The sequence below is a fragment of the Neurospora tetraspora genome (genome assembly GCF_033439725.1).
Source record: "Neurospora tetraspora strain CBS 560.94 chromosome Unknown B0H65scaffold_3, whole genome shotgun sequence".
NCBI lineage: Eukaryota > Fungi > Ascomycota > Sordariomycetes > Sordariales > Sordariaceae > Neurospora > Neurospora tetraspora.
In genome coordinates, this window is record NW_026944385.1 from 1,779,089 (window position 1) to 1,802,886 (window position 23,798).

At 54.2% G+C, this 23,798-nt stretch overlaps 9 protein-coding genes and 3 non-coding genes across 12 annotated transcripts; 6 read left to right on the top strand and 6 right to left on the bottom strand.

The window, feature by feature from the left end:
* Positions 1 to 776: 776 nt before the first annotated feature.
* B0H65DRAFT_155750 (T-complex protein 1 subunit zeta) lies at positions 777 to 2,543 on the top strand. Its single transcript, XM_062821156.1, has 3 exons — positions 777 to 1,101; positions 1,160 to 2,159; positions 2,213 to 2,543. Exons 1-3 carry the CDS (start codon positions 904 to 906, stop codon positions 2,449 to 2,451), a joined length of 1,437 nt encoding a protein of 478 aa, XP_062682867.1. The 5' UTR covers positions 777 to 903; the 3' UTR covers positions 2,452 to 2,543.
* Positions 2,544 to 2,652: 109 nt separating this feature from the next.
* B0H65DRAFT_522071 (programmed cell death protein 2) lies at positions 2,653 to 4,350 on the top strand (the record flags this gene model as incomplete). Its single annotated transcript, XM_062828767.1, has 2 exons — positions 2,653 to 3,011; positions 3,082 to 4,350. Exons 1-2 carry the CDS (start codon positions 2,886 to 2,888, stop codon positions 4,348 to 4,350), a joined length of 1,395 nt encoding a protein of 464 aa, XP_062682868.1. The 5' UTR covers positions 2,653 to 2,885.
* Positions 4,351 to 5,242: 892 nt separating this feature from the next.
* Positions 5,243 to 6,591, bottom strand: B0H65DRAFT_155723 (eukaryotic translation initiation factor 3 subunit K). The gene is made up of 2 exons (XM_062821154.1): positions 6,137 to 6,591; positions 5,243 to 5,886 (listed from the first exon to the last, which is right to left on the bottom strand). Exons 1-2 carry the CDS (start codon positions 6,298 to 6,300, stop codon positions 5,337 to 5,339), a joined length of 714 nt encoding a protein of 237 aa, XP_062682869.1. The 5' UTR covers positions 6,301 to 6,591; the 3' UTR covers positions 5,243 to 5,336.
* Positions 6,592 to 6,720: 129 nt separating this feature from the next.
* On the top strand, positions 6,721 to 10,025 carry B0H65DRAFT_155823 (uncharacterized protein). Its single transcript, XM_062821158.1, has 2 exons — positions 6,721 to 7,903; positions 7,951 to 10,025. The coding sequence occupies exons 1-2, from the start codon at positions 6,881 to 6,883 to the stop codon at positions 9,673 to 9,675; spliced, it is 2,748 nt and encodes a 915-aa protein (XP_062682870.1). The 5' UTR covers positions 6,721 to 6,880; the 3' UTR covers positions 9,676 to 10,025.
* On the bottom strand, positions 9,777 to 11,464 carry B0H65DRAFT_155800 (galactose mutarotase-like protein). The gene is made up of 2 exons (XM_062821157.1): positions 10,461 to 11,464; positions 9,777 to 10,389 (listed from the first exon to the last, which is right to left on the bottom strand). The coding sequence occupies exons 1-2, from the start codon at positions 11,000 to 11,002 to the stop codon at positions 9,879 to 9,881; spliced, it is 1,053 nt and encodes a 350-aa protein (XP_062682871.1). The 5' UTR covers positions 11,003 to 11,464; the 3' UTR covers positions 9,777 to 9,878.
* A 62-nt stretch (positions 11,465 to 11,526) lies between these two features.
* On the bottom strand, positions 11,527 to 13,659 carry B0H65DRAFT_491143 (uncharacterized protein). The gene is made up of 3 exons (XM_062827741.1): positions 12,703 to 13,659; positions 12,278 to 12,615; positions 11,527 to 12,053 (listed from the first exon to the last, which is right to left on the bottom strand). Exons 1-3 carry the CDS (start codon positions 13,635 to 13,637, stop codon positions 12,013 to 12,015), a joined length of 1,314 nt encoding a protein of 437 aa, XP_062682872.1. The 5' UTR covers positions 13,638 to 13,659; the 3' UTR covers positions 11,527 to 12,012.
* A 735-nt stretch (positions 13,660 to 14,394) lies between these two features.
* Positions 14,395 to 14,483, top strand: B0H65DRAFT_t162. The gene has a single exon. It is a non-coding gene; the product is annotated as a tRNA-Phe (tRNA).
* On the top strand, positions 14,420 to 15,993 carry B0H65DRAFT_461414 (alpha-acetolactate decarboxylase). The gene is made up of 4 exons (XM_062826595.1): positions 14,420 to 14,588; positions 14,655 to 14,692; positions 14,783 to 14,935; positions 15,054 to 15,993. The coding sequence occupies exons 2-4, from the start codon at positions 14,677 to 14,679 to the stop codon at positions 15,773 to 15,775; spliced, it is 891 nt and encodes a 296-aa protein (XP_062682873.1). The 5' UTR covers positions 14,420 to 14,588; positions 14,655 to 14,676; the 3' UTR covers positions 15,776 to 15,993.
* On the bottom strand, positions 15,954 to 16,027 carry B0H65DRAFT_t211. The gene has a single exon. It is a non-coding gene; the product is annotated as a tRNA-Asn (tRNA).
* Positions 16,028 to 16,093: 66 nt separating this feature from the next.
* B0H65DRAFT_441380 (glycoside hydrolase superfamily) lies at positions 16,094 to 18,360 on the top strand (the record flags this gene model as incomplete). The annotated part of the gene is made up of 6 exons (XM_062825524.1): positions 16,094 to 16,162; positions 16,376 to 16,461; positions 16,733 to 16,734; positions 16,763 to 17,236; positions 17,327 to 18,257; positions 18,288 to 18,360. The coding sequence occupies 6 exons, from the start codon at positions 16,094 to 16,096 to the stop codon at positions 18,358 to 18,360; spliced, it is 1,635 nt and encodes a 544-aa protein (XP_062682874.1).
* Positions 18,361 to 18,605: 245 nt separating this feature from the next.
* On the bottom strand, positions 18,606 to 18,711 carry B0H65DRAFT_t210. The gene has a single exon. It is a non-coding gene; the product is annotated as a tRNA-Leu (tRNA).
* A 383-nt stretch (positions 18,712 to 19,094) lies between these two features.
* On the bottom strand, positions 19,095 to 23,791 carry B0H65DRAFT_507802 (uncharacterized protein; the record flags this gene model as incomplete). Its single annotated transcript, XM_062828169.1, is given in 8 exon segments — positions 19,095 to 19,373; positions 19,465 to 21,150; positions 21,757 to 21,785; positions 21,870 to 21,946; positions 22,305 to 22,540; positions 22,553 to 22,936; positions 23,509 to 23,565; positions 23,729 to 23,791. The coding sequence occupies 8 exon segments, from the start codon at positions 23,789 to 23,791 to the stop codon at positions 19,095 to 19,097; spliced, it is 2,811 nt and encodes a 936-aa protein (XP_062682875.1).
* Between the last annotated feature and the right edge of the window lie 7 nt (positions 23,792 to 23,798).

Here is a 23,798-nt window from a genome sequence, read left to right on the forward strand (position 1 = left end):
GTGGCATGAAGCCACGTTCAAGTGATATGTGAGTACACCAATTTCCTCTGTGTTTGCTCATCGAACAAAGTACACACCTATCATCTTGCCGCTATCTTTTAAATACGCAGACAACCTACCTTAACTTGAGACGTCAGGGCAGGCCACCTGATGGTGGAAACAGCTCAGTTTGTACGGGAGGTGGTCATAGCTTCTTGTCCATCCCACCGCCTGCCACCGCCCCTCCATGCCAGCACGCCCTCCAGAATGCCAGCACTGACGGGAGCGGGACCACAAGCTGTACCTACGACAGGGGCTGCCTGCCGCATGCCATCCGCTGCCGCCTCCGCCCAAATCGACGCCTGGACTGGAACACCACGGAAAAAAAAGTTAACGCAAGATCGGGGAACAGCTCCTTTACATGCCAAAGAACATCCCGCCCTGCAATCACATCTCTCCTATACAAACAATCTCGATATCCCCGTCCCATCCACAGTTAATCCGCCATGTCTGCTGCCCAGCTTCTCAACCCCAAGGCCGAGTCCCGGGTACGAACGATCCTTCTGTCAAGCGCCTCTTGAGGCCCGAGCGGGTTGGTGGATGTGTTGTTTGCTAACTATGTCAACAGCGGCGGGGCGAAGCTCTCAAGGTCAACATCACCGCGGGTGAGGGCCTCCAAGATGTCCTCAAGTCCAACCTGGGCCCCTCGGGCACCATCAAGATGTACGCAAGCTTCCTGTTGCATTTCCGACTTTGACTTTTGGCTAACAACAACTGCAATGCAGGCTTGTCGATGGCGCCGGTCAGGTACGAATTCCATAAAGGGGGTGAGAAGGCGGGGATGCCATCAACACAACATACTGACCGCCCTGCGCTGCACAACAGATCAAGTTGACAAAGGATGGCAACGTCCTCCTCCGTGAGATGCAAATACAAAACCCGACAGCTGTTATGATCGCCCGTGCTGCGACCGCCCAAGACGACATTTGCGGTGACGGCACAACGTCGGTGGTGTTGTTGGTGGGAGAGCTCCTCAAGCAGGCCGATCGTCACATCTCCGAGGGTCTTCACCCCAGGATAATCACTGATGGTTTCGAGATCGCCAAGACCGAGGCGCTCAAGGTCAGCATCCCTCGTCGCTTTTGTTTGTTCCCGTGAAGCTCTCCTGACACTGTCGCAGTTCCTCGATGACTTCAAGCTCCCTCGCGAGGTCGACCGCGAGCTCCTCCTCTCCGTCGCCCGTACATCGCTTGCCACCAAGCTTAGCGCCAGCCTGGCCCAGAGCTTGACCGCCGATATTGTCGATGCCGTCCTCGCTATCTACCAGCCCCCGGCCAAGCCCGACCTCCACATGATCGAGATCATGACCATGCAACACCGCACTGCCTCTGATACCCAGCTTATCCGTGGTCTCGCCCTCGACCACGGCGCCCGCCATCCCGATATGCCCAAGCGCGTCGAGAACGCATACATCCTCACTCTCAATGTCTCCCTCGAATACGAAAAGTCCGAGATCAACTCTGGCTTCTTCTACTCCAGCGCCGAGCAGAGGGACAAGCTCGTGGAGAGTGAGCGCCGCTTCGTCGACGCCAAGCTGAAGAAGATTGTCGAGCTCAAGAAGGAGGTGTGCGGCAACGATCCCACCAAGAACTTTGTTATCATCAACCAGAAGGGTATCGACCCTCTGTCTCTGGATGTGTTGGCCAAGAACGGTATTCTCGCCCTCCGGAGAGCGAAGAGGAGGAATATGGAGAGACTTCAGCTCGTCTGCGGCGGTATTGCTCAGAACAGCGTCGACGACCTTTCACCGGAGATTCTCGGCTGGGCTGGTCTTGTCTACGAACAGCAGCTTGGCGAGGAAAAGTACACTTTCGTTGAGGAGGTCAAGGACCCCAAGTCCGTCACCCTCCTTATCAAGGGCCCCAATGCGCACACCATCACTCAACTCAAGGATGCCGTCCGTGATGGTCTTCGCAGTGTTTACAACATGATTGTCGACAAGAGTGTTGTTCCCGGTGGTGGCGCTTTCCAGGTTGCCTGCGCTGCTCACCTCAAGAGCGATGCCTTCACAAAGACGGTCAAGGGCAAGGCCAAGTGGGGTGTCGAGGCTTTTGCCGATGCCCTTTTGGTTATTCCCAAGACCCTTGCCGCCAACGCCGGTCTTGACGTTCAAGATTCCCGTAAGTTATTTTCCCCCCCTATAGCTTTGCACATGCTAACTCTTCGTCTTCAGTCGCTGCCCTTCAAGATGAGCAAGCCGAGGGCAATGTTGTCGGTCTCGACCTTGCGACTGGCGAGCCTATGGACCCTACACTGGAGGGTGTTTACGATTCGTTCAGAGTATTGAGGAACTGCATCGCCTCCAGTGCCAGCATCGCATCTAACCTGCTGTTGTGCGATGAGCTTCTCAAGGCGAGACAGATGGGTAGGGCCGGAGGTCCTGGACCTGGCATGGACGGACCCGATTCTTAAATAATTGTATAACTCGTCTCCATGTAAGATACCTATTTAAGAACTTAATTCATGGCGACGAATGTCAAAAACTCATGTTCATGCTGTCCTTCCTGCTTGTTTCTTAACGCATACCCCTGAGCTCACTGCACTTGATAATCAGCACCTCAGGGGCTGGCTGCTCTGAGCAGGGGCCACATCAACAGCCCTGGACAGGACGGGACCTGGCCCACGGTCATAGCGGGGCCCGTTGAAGATTTACCCCGCCAAAATTTTGAGGGTCCCGCTGTTGCATTGGAATTCAGTTGCCCGGGCGCCAAAAATTCCAAATTCCATGCTTGACATATTTGTGATCCACCTGATAGCTTCTATCTCTACATCTCTAAACTGAGCCTATTCCCGAACCATTTTGCACTCCAACTTGCGACGTCTAAACCGAACGTCTATCAGCAAATATGGCCCCCTATGACGACTCCTCTGATGAGGGTGAGGATCTCGAGTTCACCGAGACCAACGTCCTTCTAGGCTATGCCGACGCCGACTCCAACGGCGAGAAGATCAGCCGCCTAGGTGGCCGTCCTGTATGTTATTTTCCTTATCCATTCGCGATCCTGGTCCATCTCGTTTCCTAACCGAAGAAACCTTCAACAGGAATGGCTCGATGAAGAATCCCCGGCCTCGGCCGCCCTCGCCAGGTGCAAGGTCTGCAAGGACTACATGGTCCTCCTCCTCCAACTCAACGCCGAACTCCCCGATCGCTTTCCCGGCCACGAGCGCCGCCTCTACGTTTTTTCCTGCCGGAGGAAGAGCTGCCGCAGGAAGGAGGGCAGCATCAGAGCCGTGAGGGGCGTCAGGGTGGCCGTAGATGCGCCCGCGGCGAAGGAGGACAAGAAGAAGAACACTCCCGCTGTGGAGCAGGAGAAGAAGGAAATGCCCAAGGCTTCTACCCTGGGACTGGGTGAGGCTTTGTTCGGCGCGAAGCCGGCTGCTAGCGGAGGAGGAGGAGGAGGAGGAGGAGGAGCAAAGACCAACCCCTTTGCGTCAGGCGGTGGTGCCTCTTCGAACTCGAACCCGTTTGCGCCCAAGGGATCTGCTGCTGTGAACCCGTTTGCGCCAAAGCAGGAGACACCAGCAGTAACAGAGACACCGAAGTCCGAGACGACAACAACAATAACAGAACAGCAAAAACATCAAGAACAAGAACAAGCCGAAAAGGATGACCTCCCCAAAACCTTCGCCCAAACCCTCTCCCTCAACAACACCACCACCCAGCAGACTCAGACCCCTCCCGCCCCGGCGGCCCCCTCCGAGCCCTGGCCAACCGACGCCTCCGCTCTCCCTCCTCCCTACCCCGAACGCTGGATCTGGGACGCCGACTACGAGACCCTCGACCCGACCCCCTCTCTCCCGCCTCAAAAGATCGAAACGATGGACATCGACACCGAGACTGGCTCAGGTTCAGGAGGAGGAGGAGGAAAAGAAGACAAGGACGTCTTCGAATCCACCATGGACGCGGTCTTCCAGCGGTTCGCCGACCGCGTCGGGCAGAACCCGGAGCAAGTGATTCGGTACGAGTTTGCTGGTCAGCCGCTCTTGTACAGCAAGAATGATGCGGTGGGCAAGTTGTTGCATGTTCCTGCTGCATCCACCAATGAAAAGGTGACTACTACTACGGGTAAGGGAAAACTGCCTAGGTGTGGAAACTGTGGTGCGGGAAGGGTGTTTGAGGTGCAGTTGACGCCGCATGCGATTGAGGAGCTGGAGTGCGAGGAGGACTCGATGGAGGGCATGGATTGGGGTACTATTATTGTGGGTGTTTGCGAGAAGGATTGTAGCCCGCGGGGAACGGAGAGGGGCGTGGCTGGGTATGTGGAGGAGTGGGCGGGTGTGCAGTGGGAGGAGTTGAGTGTTAAGCGGTAAACTTTCGTGAAAGGGGTACTCATGAGAGGATATTCATGAGATAAGTCGAGCATTCAAGATACTGTTCATGGACATGAGAACCGGAGTTGATGCAAAGGGACTGTGGTGGATTGTTTGTGTATTGTAACGTTGGGCAGTCAAAAGGCGTTAGGGAGCCAAAAAGTTGAAAGATAATTTCGGAGTTAACTAGACGATCAGAACCAAACCAGTGCTCGAAACAAAACGAGGGCGAGGAAACACAATGCTGGGAGGCTGAAACGGCAACAAGCTTATACACTTTTTGACGTTTTGACGGAGATTCAAAGTCACGCCGAGACTTGCCAAACACGGGACTACCAAGTGGTCATATCATCGTTTCGTATTCCGACGCCCTTGACAAAGTCTACCATGTATGTATGCTCTTCCAAACACCATAGAAACCCGCAAGACATCCACCACCGCGGTCAGGAATCCCACTTCTGCCTCTTTCTACGCGACGGCTGTCTGTTCCGAGACCAAAAGACAGGTAAAGTAGCTAGCAACAATAGTGACGGGGTAAAACGTGCCCGCCCGATTCCGTTCTTCAACATTGTTTGTCTGAAAACCCAAAAACGCCAGAGCTTTTTTTTGCTACCAGATGCAAGAAATTGGGGCCCAATCACACACACAGAAGGATGTAATTATACGGGTATTGACATCAGGCCCCCCGTTGTTTCTCGTCCTCTTCTTCTTGTTGTCCCCCCTCCTCCATGTTTCAAAAGAAAGGTTCCTTCTGTCTCTTTCATTTCTTCAAATCTCTTCCTTCCTTTCCTCCCCTAGTTGCGCTTCGGCTTGCTCCACAGCATCTCACTGCCAAGTGACGAAGGCGGCTCCTCACTGCCAAGTGTAGAAGACGACTCCTCACTGCCAAATGTTGAAGACGGCTCCTCACTGCCAAGTGACAAAGACGGTTCCTCACTGTCAAGTGACAAAGACGGCTCCTCAATGCCAAGTGTTGAAGACGGCTCCTAAGCAGACTCCTCCCAGCTGCGCTTGATGACCCTCGCGAACATGTCGACGTTGACGTCCTCGCGGATCTCAGCCTTGCGCGCCTCGTTGTCGGCGTTCTTGGGGATCTGGACGAGATCGCCCTCGACCTTCCAGCCGCACGTCTCGGTGATGAACTGGGTGGTGGCCTCGGCGTTGTTGAGGCCGAGCCAGCTCTCGAGCACGGGGAACTGGATCTCGCGGTACGACTGGCCGACGAGCTGGGCGATGCGGACGCGGATCATGTCCTCGAAGCCGGCGATGTCGGTGGTCAGGTCGGCGTAGAGGTCGTCGCTGTCGAGGGTGGCCCAGAAGCGGGCGTACTCGGCGCCCTCGAGCTGGGCGTTGAGGGCGCGCAGCTTGGAGACGGCCTCGGTGAGCTCCGAGGACGAGTTGGGGCCCGGGTTGGACTGCGAGGGGCTGAGGAGGTGGAGAGCGAGGTCGAACTGGGGCGAGGGGAACTGGGTCATGGCCTTGACGAGGATGTTGGTGATGACCTCATCCTTGATGCGGTCGGGGTTGAGTTGGTAGCTGTTTGGGTGGTAGGCAGACAGGCTTGTGGTTAGCAAAGACATTGTTCATCAAGGTGTTTCTGTAGACCATGACTCGGGAGGGCAACAAGTTGTGAATAGAGGACCAGTTGTCAGATAGAGCTAATAACGGAACTTCATTCGCGGATATTGTTCCACGATCAGGTAATAGGAAACGTTGACATTGCACATCATTCAGGTCTCTGCTTGCTGGGTAGAGAAGACAAGAGGTATGGAGGGTGTCGACGTACAGCTTGAGCAGCGCGCGGTTGGCGTTGCAATCGCAGAACTTCTCCTCACATTGTTGGGTAAGGTAGGCCTCGAGAGTGCCAGCGGCTTCGGGGTTGTAACGCTCGAGACCGTTGATGATGGCGCGGATGAAGTCGGGGCGCTCTTGGGGATCCTCGCCGTTCATGATGGGCAAAAAGTAGGACGAGTTTGGTTGAGGGTCGGGGGGTATTTAACTTCGGGGCGAAGGAGGAGAAGATGGGTGGGCGCGGGGGGGTCGGTGCTGGAGTTTCGGCGAGGTTGGCAGTTGATGGGGAGACAAATGCAGAGTGTCGACACGATTGCGTTCGCAAGTTTTCGGCCTCAATCCATCAAAGAGCGGATGGTGGGGTTCTTGCCGTAAACCACTGCCCTTTCATGGAGCTGGTTTTTCGTGTGTGAACGCTAGAGCCCGATTGGGGTTAGGTCCAGGGGTGGGGTTGATGTCTTGGCAAAGAGGCCCTTGACATTGTTGAGGGAAAGCGTGTGACAGCTTCGACAGCTTGAGACAGCTGGTCGGTCAGGTGGCCGCGTGGCAGGCTCGTGCAGCTGGCAAACGCGTTGTCGCGATCAAGCAGACGTCATCAACTCGGCTTTGTCCGAATGCAAACATTCATCAACAACACCGACGAGTCCTTGTGACACATGTTGTCACTCTTTACCATCATGAGCCTCTTTGATCCATGACTTTCTGAACTTCAGACTCCAAACACTTTTCCACCCAAAACATGTCCAGTCCAGCCAAGAAACGCAAACTCAACTCGGGCGCAAAGCAATCTTCTTCCGTGCCCAGCAGAGGTCTCGAATACTTCTTTGCTAAACAGAAGCAGAATGGTGCTTCCAAGGAACCATCTCCTTTGCAAAAGGAGTCCGACTCACAGCCAACTCAGAAAGGGCCATCAGAAGAGCAATTGTCCGATGAGGAACTTGCGCGAAAGCTGCAGGCCGAATGGGATGCGGAAGCAAAGGCGTCAACTCCAAGGGAAAATAAGGTCCGCCCGCATGATGTGCCAGTGCCAGAAACAGGGTTCGTGGACACAGTTGCGGTTGAACCAACCAAGGAGTCGAAACCACAGACAGTAACCTCACCATCCAAGGCCCTGCCGAAAGGGAAGAATACATTGTCACTCTCTTCAGAAGCCGCTGCAGAAGACCAGGCATCAGCATCCATCCCACTTGACGAGTCTCCGTTGACCTTCGACCCAGCCAAGTACATCCCCCAACTCCAGGATTCGTGGGCCATTGATGGAGGCGATGCGTCCTACGCCCTCCTCACACGATGCTTCGTCTTGGTTAGCAGTACCTCAAGCAGGATCAAAATCGTTGACACCCTGGTCAACTGTATCCGATTGTTGATTGAGGCAGATCCGTCCAGCTTGCTGCCCGCGGTATGGCTCGCAACAAACGCCATTTCCCCGCCGTATGTGTCTATGGAACTTGGTTTGGGTGGTTCTGCTATCTCAAAGGCTCTCAAACAAGTGTGTGGCCTTGACAATAGGTCGTTAAAGACACTCTACGATAAGCTGGGTGACCCGGGCGATGTTGCGTTCGAGGCAAAGAAGAAACAGAGCTTTACTTTGCGAAAGCCAAAACCGCTAACGATCAAGGGGGTCTTCCAGTCACTGGTCAAAATAGCCAAGACTCAGGGGCAGGGCAGCGGTGATGTAAAGCAACGGATTGTTGATAAGCTGCTCCAAGATGCTCGCGGAGGTGAAGAAAGCAGATATGTCGTCAGGACACTTTGTCAACATGTGAGTTGAGCTTATCCGAGCCATGTCATCTGGCTAACATGGTTTAGTTGCGCATCGGAGCTGTAAAAACCACCATGCTGATCGCCCTTGCTCGGGCCTTCTCTCTCTCGAAAACTCCAGGCGCAGACTTCCCAACAAAGGACCCAAATCAACTGGCGAAGCTGAGGAAAGAGGAGCTTGCCGAGGTCTATCTGAAGGCCGAAGAGATAGTCAAGGCCTCGTATGCCCGACATCCAGATTACAACGACCTTGTCCCAGTACTGCTCGAGATAGGTGTGTGTGAGGAGTTATTGGTGCGATGCGGTCTAACACTTCACATTCCCCTGCGCCCCATGCTTGGGGGTATCACCAGAGACCTGTCAGAAATGCTCTCTCGACTTCAGAGGCGTGAATTCGCTTGCGAGTACAAGTATGACGGCCAGCGTGCCCAAATCCATTGCGACGAGAAGGGAGTTGTCTCCATCTTTTCGCGCCATCTTGAACTCATGACAGACAAATATCCCGATCTGGTCGCGCTCGTTCCCAAAATCAGGGGCGAAGATGTCCAGAGCTTCATCATGGAGGGTGAAGTGGTCGCCGTGGACCGGGCCACGGGCGAGCTGAAAACTTTCCAGACATTGACGAACCGTGCCAGAAAAGACGTGGCTATAGGCAGCATCACCATCGACGTGTGTCTGTTTGCATTTGACCTCATGTATCTCAACGGACAGCCGCTCCTCGACAGATCATTCCGAGAACGACGAGACATGTTGCGATCACTCTTTGTGGAGATACCGCATCATTTCACCTGGGTCAAAAGCATTGATGCCACGTCGCAAGACTCGGAAACCGTCCTCGAGTTCTTCAAGTCAGCCGTTGACAGCAAGTGTGAAGGTATCATGGTCAAAATTCTCGACAACCTACCCGAACTAGAAGCCCCCGAGCCCGCCGACGACGCCGCCGACCCAGGAATTCTCGAAGAGCAGCAGCTCCCTACCTCCGATGCTGCCGCCACAGTCTCAGCCTCCTCAATCAAGCCCCCCAAGGGAAAAGCAAAAGCAAAACCCAAACCCAAACCAACAGAGACGACCCCCTCCGATACGCCACCCATCCCCGAAAAGAAGCTCCCCACCCGGCGCAAACCCCTCCTAGCGACCTACGAGCCCGACAAGCGTCTCGACTCCTGGCTCAAAGTAAAAAAAGACTACATCGGCACGTCCGCCGGCGTCGACACGCTCGACCTGATCCCCATCGCCGCCTGGCACGGCTCCGGCCGCAAAGCCAAGTGGTGGTCTCCCATCCTGCTGGCCGTGCGCAACGAAGAAACGGGATCCCTAGAAGCAGTGTGCAAGTGCATGTCGGGCTTCACCGACACCTTCTATAAAGCCAACCGGGAGTTTTACGACAAGGACGGCTCGTTCAGTTCCGATGGGGAGCCCAGGAATGTGCATGTGGCGAAGCCGGGGTTTGTCGAGTACGCGGGGGGCAATCCGGATGTGTGGTTTGAGCCGCAGGAGGTGTGGGAGGTGGCGTTTGCGGATATCACGATTAGTCCGACGTACACGGCGGCGATTGGGTTGGTGCGGGAGGACAAGGGGCTGAGTTTGAGGTTTCCGAGGTTTTTGAGGAAGAGGGAGGATAAGGGGATTGAGGAGGCGAGTACGAGTGAGTTTTTGGCGGGGTTGTGGAGGAAGCAGGAGGCGAAGGCACCCGCACCGCCGCCGGTTGAGGGTGGAAGGGAAATTGATGAAGCGGGTTTGGAGAATGAGGATGAGGATGAGGATGGAGAATAGGACGCTAGTGATGATTCTTCGCCATTCTTACCACGTTCTTCTCTGGCAATGCCTCAGTTGACGCTGACTTGCAATCACCATAGATGCACAAGGGAGCGAATTGTAAGAGTATCATTGTGTGTACAACTACTTCCATTCGTGCTTCCTTTTTGGTATCTAATCTCGCATATTTTTCACACTTCCCTCCACTCCACCACACATCCTTACTCCTTCCACGCCCTGTACAGGATCTTGCACCCATACTTTTCTCCCTTCTTCAACAACATCTGCCCCTTCCACTCGGGCACATTGCAAGCGTTGACCCACCTGCTGGGCTCAAGGCAGAAGCCGCTGCGCGGCTTGCGAGCGGGAACGCCGTCCACCGCGGGAATGTCGATGTACTTGCCCGTGTAAAACTGGAAGGCGGGCTCGGTGCTGTACACCTCAAGGTGGATCTTGGACTCGGGGTGGAACGCGCTGAGGTTCTTCTTAAGGGGCAGCGAGCGCGTGTCGATGGGGACCGACGAAGGGTCCTCGTTGACGATGAAGCAGTCGTCGATGTCGGGCTCAACAGCACCGAGGGTGAAGGGGATGTTGCCGGCCTTGTCGGCAGGGTAGAGGAAGGGCGCGAGGCCGCCGGTGGGGATACCGCCTTGGTCGACCGGTAGGTATCGGTTCGTGGCCAGGGTGACGATGGTGCCTTCGATGGAAGGGCCGCCGCTCAGGTTGAAGTATCTGTTGTTGTTGTGAGCGTCAGCCCTGTCGGTTTACACTGGTCCACCGGGAAGACGACGGGAAATACATACGAGTGGTTAGTCATGTTGATGACCGTCTCCTCCACCTCACCATCCAACAGCTCCGCCTCATATTCAATGCCCAACAGAACCTTCTCCTTGCCATCCTCGCTCTTCTCCTTGCTGACCGTGTAGATGACCCTCGCCTCCACCTTTCCAGGAAACCCCTCGTCGCCGTCCTCGCTCACGAGCGTGAACTGGACGCTCTCACCACCGTCGATCTTGTCACTCTTGCCCTCGAACGCTGGGATCTCCTTCACGCCAACGGGAGTAGGGCCGTTCCAGACCTTCTTGCCCCAGCCGACCACGCCGCCGTGCAGGTTGTTGGGCCCGTTGTTGGCGGCCAGGGTGTACGATTGCCCGCCGTTGAGGGAGTCGATCTTGGCGTCCTTGACCCGGTTGGCGACGCGGCCGATGGTCTCGCCGAAGAAGCAGGCGTTGTGCGACTCGTAGGCCTTTTGGGAGGGGAAGCCCAGGACGATGTTGGTGCCGGCGACGTCGAGGGACTGGATGATGGCTCCCAAGGGGATGAAGGAGGCGGTTGCGTCAGACATGTTGGCTGTCTTGTTGTTGCCAATATGCGCTGCTATACTCGGCTGGTTTGGTGCTGGTGATGGTGGTGGTGGTGGTTAAAGAAAGGAATCTGTTTTTGAGAGTGTCGCGCAAGAAGAAGGCGATGATGTCACTGACGCTGTTTCACAAAATGAGAGAAATGATCACGAGATGGAAGTCACAGGGAACGAAGGGAAAGAACGACGATTTGTATTCCATGGTGCTACCATAGGGTGAGTACCGAGGAGGGAAGTGAAGCTCACCCGCCGCGACTTCCTCCCGAACGGACCGATTCCAGTTTCGCGTCGTGCAAAATGGTCGTGACACGGGAAACTGGAAGCAGCAATGGGTGGGCTGCAACGGGTTGATTTCAGCCTATTTTCCTGGTTGTTTACGCCTTCCCCTCAATTCACCCGGCACAAACCAGCTGTGGACACTGCGGGACACTGCGATTGACATGATTGACAGGGTCTGGCTTGCAAGGGGCCAAACCTGTTTGGTGGGGGATCTGTGGAGGAGACTGCGGGGTGCCGTGAAGCTTGCTTGGCGGCAGCGATAATTGCTGGGGAAACCACCGGGGGTCAAATAAATATTTGTATCACGATGATACACTACCTACACTTGACGCCCAGTTCGATGTGTTATTCCAGAAACTGTATGTATTCATGGAGCATTAAAATCTGCGCTATTGCAAACTATACTGACTCTTCCATGGTGAGTTCCAGTGACAGATCTGCGGTGCTTCTAATGATACGACAGGTATACATGTGGTTTTTGCAAGACCAGTGCTCAGTTCCCCGACCAGAACGCATACCTTCTCCGTCCGAGTCGTCGTTGTTCTATCATATGAATATACCGCTTCCTCATTTCTCAACGCTGGGTCCACGCTTTCCTACGACACCGTATGTTACCCAACTGACGCGGTCAATCTTACCGTCCGAAAGTCACGGCCGTGTACCTTGGCTAGTTCGTCGTGCGCCTCTTGTCGAACTGAAGCAGCCCTCTCACCAACCTAGTCCAAGGCCTTTCCGAAGAAGACCTGTATTTTGCGATCTGGATTCGGTATCCTTCACTCTATCCCAAACCCGGAAATGTTGGAAGATCTCCCTTGTGGTCGAACAGTTGACAGTACCGGGACTGGCTCCAGCTGTCTCCTCCGCAGAATTTGATTGTGGGGTTACGTCTTGGAGAGTTATCGTTAATGAAGCTTCTTTCTTGGTGATTGGAATGCATAAGTTTATATGGGACAAGTCCGGCAGAACAGGTTCATGACTTACATAGACCAGAGTAGTCCTCCCTGAACTCTTTGACTACCATTCTCCTGCTCCCGTCGTTCCAGTCCACATAACTGGGAGCCATCAACTGGTAGAACGACATGAACCCCCAGGTTTGTTGCCTGTCCACGGCATGACCATGAAGCAGCTCAGCCCGCAGTCCACGCAGACCATCTCGAATGAGATCAAGTATGAACCCATCAGCCTGTTCGTCTGAAGATACAAAAGTACTCGCATCTCCCACCTTGTCTTCTTGATTAATAATTTCACAGGGTAATGGCCGTGTGAGCTCGTATCCAATGTATGACTCAGTGGGCTCTGGAGAGTTTCGGGGGTCGGTTCTGGTGCATCCCGGTTCCAAGGCTTCGGCAACAAACAGAACGTGGCAGAGGTCGGGTTCGCGAGGGTGCAGGACGGGATTCACAAACTGCACGTGCTCCACTTCAATCAGCTTCTCCGTGTCCGAGTTCTCTTGACTACCCGTATAACGGGGTCCTTGCTGGCAGTGGAAAGCGGCGCACATCTCGTTCTCAAGAAGCTGCGTGAACCTCGAAGAGACGTAGTCTGGGCAGTGAGCGTAAGCGGTTACTTTCCATATTTCCCCCCGATTGGTCAAGTCAATCCGTCTTTTCAGCGGCGCAACAAGAGGATTGATAGATATTTCCAGTTCCAACTCCTCTGTAGTGATGTAGAGGTCTGGTTGACTAGGAAATCGGTTTTCCACTTTCGTCATTGACAAGTCGACAAAGGACCTCGGATGCACACCGAGCAAACTCAAGTTGGGAAGAAAGACTTTTTGCAGATAAATGATCGATGGCCCGTTGGAGGAGAGCACGTAAGAGCTATCGATGGTTTTGAACGAGAATCCGTAGTCCTTTGGGTAGTCATAAGCGCCGATGTCCCGAGACCCGAGGTGGCAGAACAAAACATAGGGAAGGATGGTGAGAAAGAGCATGGCAGCAGATCCATCCCATTTCCTACACATCATGGTTGTTTTCCCATCTTGGTCCATGATATGCGGGTCGAACAGCAAGTTGGTGAGGTAGAAGTCATCACTGACTATAGCCGCTATGACCAGTGCCGATAGAATCTTGATGGTCGACACATGTTCTGGTTCGAGAACGTCTCCAGGTCCATAGGGTATTCTTTTGGTCAGGTAAACTGGTTGCTTGAAGAGACTGGATAAAATAAGGGAGAGGCGAAGTCGATCGAGACCGCCCTCGTAAGCTGACTTGAAGCCATCGAGATAAATTGGATTGAACCTGGGATCAGGCTCTGAGTTGTCGTTGATTTGATTCCAGGAATGGAGGAGTTGCTTACGCCAGGAGGAGGCGCCCGTTGGAGCTTCCATCGCGATGTCCATCAGAAATATGCTCTTTGTTGACTGTTGACTGTTGATGTTGCTGTTTTTTCCAGTATTGCTGCTTGCTGGGAATGCGGCGGACAGAATGCCGAGTGAGTTTTGTTTCGTCCGAGATGATCACACTGCCTTTTATCGACAAACGCGGTGTGCCGCGACTTGATGGCGTGTCACGAGTGCTATCAGGCACGATGCACGAGTTACTTCCTCGCTGGACGCATGGAATGGGACTGGATGCTTGTAGAGGTAGGTACTTACCTATGCTAGTGCCGTGAGTCCCGAGTAAAAGGGAGGTGACGAGGAAGATCAAAGTACCGCAGCAAAATTGGGCAATCACGTATTTGGAAAGACCTTGTTCGCTCTGTACCGGTTCACCAGAACACGCAAAATCCCCAAGAGCGTTTGACTTTCTAGCTTTCAAAAGCTCCCCTTGCCTCAATAGTAACTCCCGGTAAAGAATGCAGGAAGTACCTGTCCTCTTGCCGTCAGTAATACGATTGGCGTTGTGATCTGAAGTCGGATTGCCTTGAATCGAGGCCAAGCTGGTCTGGAGAGTATCACAACTAGATGGTTCCTTCGGTATGAGCATCTAATCAACATTGATTCAATGCCTTGCAAATTGTATGATCGATTAATGGTAGGATGGGTGTCGTTTCGGGGAGTTATAGGAAGGCGGGCATAGTTTCCGTATGGAAGGGGGCATTGTTGGGAACTTGCGTGGTTCGGTATATCAAGACGGAACGAGGCTGGTTCTTCCACAGCGGGTTTAGCTCAGTTGGGAGAGCGTCAGACTGAAGTCCACTTCACTCATAAATCTGAAGGTCGTGTGTTCGATCCACACAAACCGCATCTTTTTGTTCTTTTTAGCGACTGGATTATATCCATTCAGTATCGGTTCGTGATCCGATGATGCGCATCAATGTTTTTGTTGTTTCTTTTTGGCCCAAGATAAAGGTAGGCCAGGTGTATAGCGTCTTATGGCCATAACGCGCATCTTGTTCACCTGCTTCTGTTGCTTAGATAAGAATTATCCCGATGCACCATGCTGCTACAACACCGTGAGAGCTCCTTGAAGGGCATCATCAACTTGCCTTTTGAAAGTGAAAAAAAGGAGTCGTCATCGAGCTGATCGAGTTATTCGGTGCTAGCAAACAGCCCCGGTGCAGCCAATCGCCGCATCCGGAAGCGGGTGGAGTCACCGTTCCCGCAACATTCCGGGCCCGCCGCTTCCCGCGCCCGCCCCGCCGAAGTCCACGTCGCCGAACCCGCTTTCCTGCTGCGGGGTACCCGTTATACACACCGTCAGTCTCACTTATACCTTATCGCTTCCCGCTTCTCAAGCGACCTTCCACCTGCCCTTCACTCACCCTTTCCCTCCACCATCTCATAATCACGTACCGCCACTCACAACGACACCAGCAAGAATGGCTCAGAACGAAGTCTTCCAGTACTCCCTCATGTCCGCCCTGATGCACGGCGTCGCCACAAACGGCACCCCCATTTCGCGCGTCCTGGACCACGGCAACCACGGTCTCGGCACCTTCAAGTCCATGAACGGCGAGATGATCGTCCTCGACGGCGTCTGCTACCAAATGAAGTCCGACGGCACCGTCGAGCACATCCACACGCCCTCGGAGGTGATTACGCCCTTTGCGACCGTGACCCGGTTCAACCCGGACGTGTCGACGCGGGCCACCATCTCGAGCAAGAAGGACCTGTCAGCGTTGCTGTCCAAGCTATTTCCCCAGGGCAAGAACCACTTCCACGCCATCCGCATGGACGGGACGTTCAAGAAGATCGAGGTGCGGACGGCCGGCGGTCAGTGCTTTCCTAGGGAACGCCTGGTGGCGGTTGCGGAAAGGCAGACGACAAACACGTTTGAGGCGGTCAAGGGCACGATCATCGGGTTCAGGTGTCCGGCGTACGTGATGGGGATTAATGTGGCGGGCGATCATTTGCACTTTATCGATGAGGAGAGGCAGAAGGGCGGACACATTTTGGAGTTTGAGACCGAGGGCGATGTGGAGGTTGGGGTTTCGTTGATGTCCAAGTTTCATTTGGAGGTGCCGACGGAGGATGAGGAGTTCAATGAGGCGTCACTGGTGTATGATGAAGATGGTATCGAGAAGGTGGAGGGTTAGAGAGGCTGGAACAAACAAGGACGGTGAGGAGGAATGGATGCATCATGATGTCACGAAAGAATATGAAGATAATGATAATTCACAACGAAGAAAGGGAAAATGGCCCGGAAAAAAAAACGATGACTTTCATCAAATAGTTAGCGCAAAAGTGAAAAAGAGGAAAAAGATAACTTGGGAACTCCCTCGGTAAGGATCGAACTTACAGCCTCCAGATTAACAGTCTGACGCGCTAGCCAATTGCGCCACGAGGGAGAACAGATGATTGGTTGTTGAAAAGGCGGGGCGAAACTGGCCCTCATGTAGTCGTATTACAGAACAATGCCAAGAGGTGAAGACAGAGGAAGTCATGGACTTCAAAGCTGTGCCAAAGATGCGACAACGATTGTGGTACGTAGCAACTCAAGACTTAAGACATAGTTACTTGAGAGAATATTTGGCTAACGCTATACATGTCCGGGATGTGAAGACCTTATTCTCTAGGTAGGAAAAGGCTGTTGTTAGAGAGGTCTCACTGGAGTGAAACAAGAGTGTTTCTTCCCTCCGAAGGGGTAAGAAATACCTAGACCCTTTGTCCGTGTTTTCTTAAATCTCGGTCCAAAGTTGAACGGTAAAGGACAACTCGTACGATGGATCAAAGAGAAGTCTCTGGGCATTTCTCGGGTAACTCTTCGTGAGACCATGCGAGGGTAAGAAACTCAGCAAGGCCCGACGCCGAGATCCCCGCAACTCCAAGATCACAAGCACTGACTCCGCTTCTCGGTCCGCGTACCGAGCAATGCCATTGCCGGGCTTCAATTTCCGAACTAAAGCCATCGGAACTTCACCCCTGATGCATTGGCGGGAAAAGTTACGGCGTCAGGACGTCAACGGTAACCCTGCCCTTGGAGATGGCCCTGCGATGTAACATGCACCCCCGAATCTCGGCCACTCGAACATGGGTACAACCACAGCATGAAGCTGTAAGTCATGCACACGATGCTACTGTAGATCAAGGTACTACCTACCTCATCGATCCCGGCGCCGATTTGCAAGATATAAAGCTGGATCGCAACATACCTCTGACTCTTTACTCACAAGGCGAGCTCCTCAAAGTCTATTGCAACGAAGGACGCCTCAAAATGGCTCGCTCTCTGCACGCAGTCAGCCATTTCTTGGTGACAGCACTAGCCATCATCCCATTCGCCTTCGCAGACCTCACCACCACCATCGACCCTTCTTCCAACTGGGGAACCTGGGAAGGATGGGGTACGTCCCTAGCCTGGTGGGCAGCAGCCTTCGGCACGCGTGACGACCTCGCCGACATCTTCTTCACGACCCAAACCACGACCCTCAACGGAGTCTCCCTGCCCGGGCTCGGCTTCAACATCGCGCGCTACAACGCCGGCGCGAGCAGCTGGAACAGCATCAACGGCACCAGCATGGTGGTCTCGCCCAAGATGATTCCCTCGCGCCAGATCGAAGGTTTCTGGATCGACTGGGCCTCCACCAGCCCCTCTTCAGCCAGCTGAAACTGGTCCGCCGACTCTGCCCAGCGCGCCATGCTCTCCAAAGCGCGCTCGCGCGGCACCAACATCCTCGAGCTCTTCTCCAACTCGCCCATGTGGTGGATGTGCAAGAACCACAACCCGTCCGGCTCCGACGGCGGCAGCTCCGACAACCTGCAGTCGTGGAACTACCAGAGCCACGCCGTCTACATGGCCACCGTAGCCAAGTACTTCACCGACCACTGGTCCACCACGTTTTCTTCCGTTGACCCCTTCAACGAGCCCAGTGCGACCTGGTGGAACGGCAAGACCGGCACCCAGGAAGGGTGTCACTTTGACATGTCCACCCAGGCCACCGTCCTCAACCACCTGCGCACCGAGCTCGACTCGCGCGGGTTGTCGTCGACCGTCATCTCCGCTTCGGACGAGAGCTACTACGACGACGCCGCAAAGACCCTCCAAAACCTCGGCTCGACCGCGCTCGCCAAGATCGCCCGCGTCAACGTCCACGGCTACCAGTACGGCTCCGGGCGGCGCGACTCCGTCCGCAGCCTGGCGACGCAGTACAGCAAGAAGCTCTGGCAGAGCGAGTACGGCGAGGGCGACGCGACCGGCCACGACCTAGCCAGCAACTTGCTCCTGGACCTGCGCTGGCTGCGGCCGACGGCGTGGGTGTACTGGCAGGTGCTCGACGGCGGCGGATGGGGCTTGGTCGACGCCGACAACGATAAGAAGACGGTCGGCCAGCCGACGCAGAAGTACTTTGTGCTGGCGCAGTTTACTAGGCATGTGAAGCCGGGGATGCGCATCCTGGATGCCGGGAGCGATTACGCGACGGCGGCGTATGATGCGGCGACCAAGAAGTTGGTCATTGTCGCGGTCAATTGGGGGAGTGCCCAGTATCTCAATTTTGATATGTCCAAGTTCAAGACGCCGGGAGTGAATGGCGCGGTGGTGAAGAGGTGGGCGACGCAGATTGGCGCGTCGACGGGGAAGAGGTATGTTGCTTCTACCGACACGACTATTAGCGGCACAAGGTTTTGGTCGTATTTTGAGAAGGAGATGGTGCAGACTGTTGAGGTTGAGGGTGTTGTTTTGTAGTGTGGTTGTTTGGTGCAGAATGTCGCAGCACGTACATGATACGGAAAATTTCTTTGGGTACACAGAGGAACATGGTCAGAACTCCCAAGCGACAGAACACAATATTGCCCAAGTCCCGAAGCAAGTAGATAAAGAACATTCACAACGGCATGAGTGATAATGTTGCAAAAAGATGACGAGCACAAATCCAAATGGGACTATGTTCTATCAAGAAAAAAAGGACAGAAATGCAAAAGGAAATATCTTGACAAGAGTGGGATTCGAACCCACGCCCTTTCGGACCACGGAACTCTTGGAGAAGATTAAGGGTTTACCTTAACGTGGCGCCTTAGACCGCTCGGCCATCTTGCCTTGGTGTCGCTGAACGTCCGATTTTGATCATTATATGATTGACCTCACAAACTTGCATGGTTCACGATGTGTCACAAGAACTTCGCGCACAAACACTCAAAGCTTTCTATATATATGCCTGGAGGTTTTGTAAAAGCTTGATGATCACTATAAAGAGCGTGTTAGAAAGCTTTAAATATTAGCTGGTTTTCTTCTCTTACAGGTGGATGTTAAGCTCCCCAACGGTAGTGTCCAAGGGGTGCGTGCAGGCTGGTTCGAAGTGGACTGATAAGCACCTGTGTATTAGGTTGATGTGTTTCAGACGCGCTTTTGTCTATTGATGATACTAGTCTAACGCTCAAAGACGGAAGGAACGCAAAGAATCTTTGACGTTTCTAATAACATCAACCCTCCATAGCATAGCCGCTGGTGTCTTTCGTCTTCAAATACGCCACAGCAATTTTCTGCAACTGATATCTCTGCACCTTGCCCGTGATGGTAAGCGGCCATGTCTTCATCCCCAGCTCTTCCAGTGTGAAAACCTCCCCGAGCGAGAATCCTGACCCAACCATCTGAAGAAACATCTCGTTGATGTCTGTCGCCGTCACATTCTCGGGTAAACGGTCAAGAATGACATAGGGCATCTCGCCGTGCATAGGCGACGGGATACCGATCACGCAGACCTGTTCAAATTTGTGTGGGATTAGTAACAGTCCGCAAGCGATTCCGTCCACTCGAAGAGTGTTTGAAGCTAAAAGAGGGCAGTGAACTTACCTCGACCGACAAATATTTGGCCAAGAACTCCTCAATAGCCGTAGGATTGAAGAACCCGACAGAGCTCTTCACCATATCCTTCACCCTGCCCACAACAAACACCATTCCGCTCTCATCAATCACCGCCAAGTCGCCTGTGCGGAACCACTTCGTGCCCTCCCTATCGCGGTAAAACATCTGCGGCGCAAACCCATCGAGATACCCATCGATAAACGCCTCGCTCGAGATGTGCAGTTCACCTTGCTTACCCCGTGGCACCACCTCCCACTCCTTTTCTGTCTGCTCGGTCTGCGGCGGCATCGTCCCCGACTGGACCTTCTCAACATCAACAACCTTGATCCTCGTCCCCGGTGTCGCCGTTCCCGCAGGCATCACATTCCCCAGCGGCTTCGGCATCCCCTCCTTCAGGGCAGTAGGAGGGTAATCCAGCGCGCCCACGCCCTCAGTCATACCGAATCCAGCCACAAATAGTACCTCCGCACCAACACCTAGCATCTCCCGCAACCGTTCCAGATACCCAACCGTGATGATCTCGCCACTAACGAACACACCCTTAACCGACCGGATTTTTTGCGGAGCAAAGTCCCTGTGTTTAGCCAGCAGCACCAACTGGCTGCGCATCAGCTGCAGATATGTGACACCGCACCGCTCGATGGCTTCCAGGTTCGCAGACACGGAAAATACACGGGAAGGGATGACCACGGTGCCGCCGATGTGCCATTGGATTAGGGGGGCGGTCATGGAGAGAACCATCATGTTGGTGGCGAAGATTAGGCCTACGCTTTTGGGCCGCGAAGTCTCAGAGGAGCGGGGAGAATGGAAGGCGGTGCGCGAAGCGACGGCCGCGCACACGTTTCTAGTCGTTCGCGGCACGCCTTTAGGCAGTGAGGCCGAGGTGCCGCTGGTGAAGAAGATGTTGGAGATGCGATCGGGCCGATCGCGGACCTGTTGAGTCGAGATGCTGCTCTCTTGTTCGGTGAAAGGCGGCTGGGGGGAGGCGATGTCAGAGGCGAAGGAGATCCAGTTACCACCGGATGCGCGGCGTGCGGTGCTGAGAGGGGAGAGGCAGATGCCCAAGAAGAAGCTGCCGCCGCCAGAGTCAGACACCTGCCGAAGTTTATCAACAATCTCGGCGGACTCCTCGTCTTCAACGACCACGACTGCGGGCCTCAGACGACGGAAGTAATACTCCTTCAGCGTCTGGTCGTCTGGCAAGCTGGAGTGAAGTAACTGGATCGTCCGACTGACGAGGGTATGACACTTTAGTGCCGCAGCCCACATGATGAGCGACCATTCAGCGCCGTGGGGAATGAAAGTGAGAATGGTCGAATCGGCCGGCACGTTGTATCTTTCAAGAATGGCTCCAAGACGAGCGGTTCCTCGCTGCATCTGGTCGTACGACCAGATCAGCATGGAGTCTTGGTGCTTGGGGTCGACCGTGGATTTGGCGGGGCATGATGGCTTGCCGACGAGGGCTTCAAGGTGGCTGGCGGGCTGCCAAAGGGATACGACGGCAGCCCTCTCGGGATCAAAGTCGATGCCGTGCTGGATAATGGACCATACGGAGTCACCGCAGGGGGGCGGCGGACCGCCGTCGAGCTCGGAAAAAGTCAGAGTTTGGGTCATTGTCGTTATTGCTGTTGTGGGAGAGTGGAGGAGTCGAGATGCATGGGACAGAAACCGATGCTCGAAGGATGCGGAGAGGTCCGTTTAAGTAGCTACAGGGTCAGATCGACGCCGAGTGTAGATTTGGCGAATGATCGCCGGATCACCTAGCTGAATCGCGAGCTGAATCGTTAGTGCGAGGGTAAGCCGAGGCTATGTTGGTAAAGGTGAGGGTTGCTCACGATCCAGCAGCGTCCCACAGGATGTTTCCCGGAGGACGGTTAGAACGTCGGCTGTGAGATATGCTTGGTGCCCTCGTCGCTTTGCGCCTCGGTGCGCTGTGTATGTAATAGGATCTCAAAGTTCTGGTATGATGTGGTTGGTCTGAGAAGAGGTTCGTTAGGCGCAGTGAGGGTGGCAAGAGGAGAGGGCGTCCGCACTGAGGAGCCAATTGTGGATCAGATAACCAAAGATCGGCGCGGCTGAGTACCTTAGTTGTCGGAGCTGACCCAAGAAGTGGGCTACACGTACACATGGAGCTCTGTTACGGCCGTCGAGAACTGGGAGAAAGGCTTTCCATAGCTAGCACCGCGACAACAGAAAAAGAACCTGTCTCCGACACAGTTGCTATCTCTATCAGGATATGCTCAGCTCATTCATGAAACCATTCGTGAATCTCTCCGCCACTTCCATGCCCGCTGCCCTCACTAGCCTCACTGCCATCATAGGTTGTCATCATTGCCATCAATCCACCGCAATAAGCAACCACCCCTCGTCTAATCATGACCAGGACCAAGTACATCCAGCCAATGCTGCCTCTGATATCTCTTCAACAATGTTTGCCTCCTCAAGAGCAATCACGCGAACAGCCCAGCATCTCTGTCAATGACCTTCAAGGTGTACAATCGAGACCCTCGTACCTGACCCGTTACGAAGCTGCACCATACAAGCACCAAACTCGTGAAACTCGAAACCGGCAGACGTGAGAGTACGTCACCAATCAAGATAGACAATGAAGCAATGGCGGCAAAGTAGATACATGGAAAACGGTCTGCTGCAACTCAGCAGTCCTTTGATGATCGATTTGCTTGACTACCTCTTATGAGAGGCACAATGGAAAGAAAACATGACTGGGTATCTCTTGCAAACGTGACGCTAGACAGCCGAGGAAAAGCAAGGTGAAAACAACACTGCAACCCGCCAACCCAACTACTCAGGCGTTCTGTGAGCCGGACTGAGCAACAGCCTGGAGCGCATTGATGCGCTGGTTTAAGACCATTGCCTCCGCCTGGGTGGCAGCCAGCTCTCTCTTGGTCGCCGCCAACTCTGCGTTGGTCTCCACCAACTCGAAATTAGTCGCCGCCAACTCTTGCTGGGTGGTCGCCAACTCTTGCTCGGTGGTCGCCAACTTTTGCTGGGTGGTCGCCAACCCTTGCTGGGTGGTCGCCAACTCTGCATTGGTCGCGGCCAACTCCGCACGCACTGTGTTCAGTTGGTTGGTAAACTCGCCCATCCTGTGCAGGCAAGTGAGCATCATGTTGCCGCTGCCCTGTTGTTTGGCCTCGATAAAATCGAGGCGGTGGCCGTGCTTTTCGACCGGTCCCACGTACCGGCCGATCTGGTCTTGGACAACGTTGGCGGTTTGAACCGCGGTCCTGATGTCCTCGTCGACGGATTCGAACTTCTTCTCGAAGCGACGCAGGACGTTGACCTGCTTCCTGATGGCTACAGCCTGGTCGTTGAGGGTGGCAGCTTGGTTCTGCATAGTGAATTCTTGCTCGTTGACCTTGGCTGCCAGGCTGCTATTCTCGAGAACCGCATTGATATCAAGTTCCTGCATTGCAGGAACCAGCTGGTCCTGAATTGCCTGTAGAGGAAAAAAAGTCCAGTCAGCATGATGAACACAAGCTGAGTAGACCATATGACAAAAAGAACAAGATAGAGTCAGGATCTGTCCAGCTGTAATAATGCATCACCAGACCGGTCCACGAATAGTACCCCCACCGCGAGGCAGGATCCACAGACGCGACCTACTGAGCGCCATTTCAGCCGCAAGACAAGCTCCCCAGCCCGGCAATACGCTGACCAAGCGCATGCCGCCGGCCAGCACATATGTGAGCCTGGTGATGCGCCGTGGGACAACTCTGAGTTCAGATGACAACATGAGAAGTTGTAGAGCTGAGGCCGCGCAGCGCTCGGGTGGACGACGTATCCATGGAACTGCCCCATGGGACGCGGCCCCTCAGGAGATACTCCTTTTGCATTTTGAAAACTGACTCCCCCGCGAACTTGAACCCGACCCAGGCGCTAAGAGTCCCAGGCCGGCGGCGGGCATGTGGTCGAGTATCGGTTTTACATCCCACGGACGACTTGGCAGCATTACACGAGAACGATGGTGTATGACTGAACAGAAACTGGGCTGGACAAAGATGGACATACCTGGGAAGATGAAGCGGCGGCGCCGTCGCTGTCCTCGGCAGCCTCGTGCTGAGCGGCCTGTAGTGAATATCTGTCAGCTATTGCCCCGAGAAGTGATGGTGATATGGAGGAAGACGAAAGAATGGAGGCAGAGGACGTGCGATCAGAGGACCAAGATGTGAGTGCAAGGTGAAGATGTGATGAGGTGCAGGCGGTTGATGGTAGTAAAGCGACAACTTACCAGCTCTTCCTTTCTTGCGCGCTTCTTCGCGCGCTGCTCCGCGTGAGGGTTATTACCAACCATGATGACT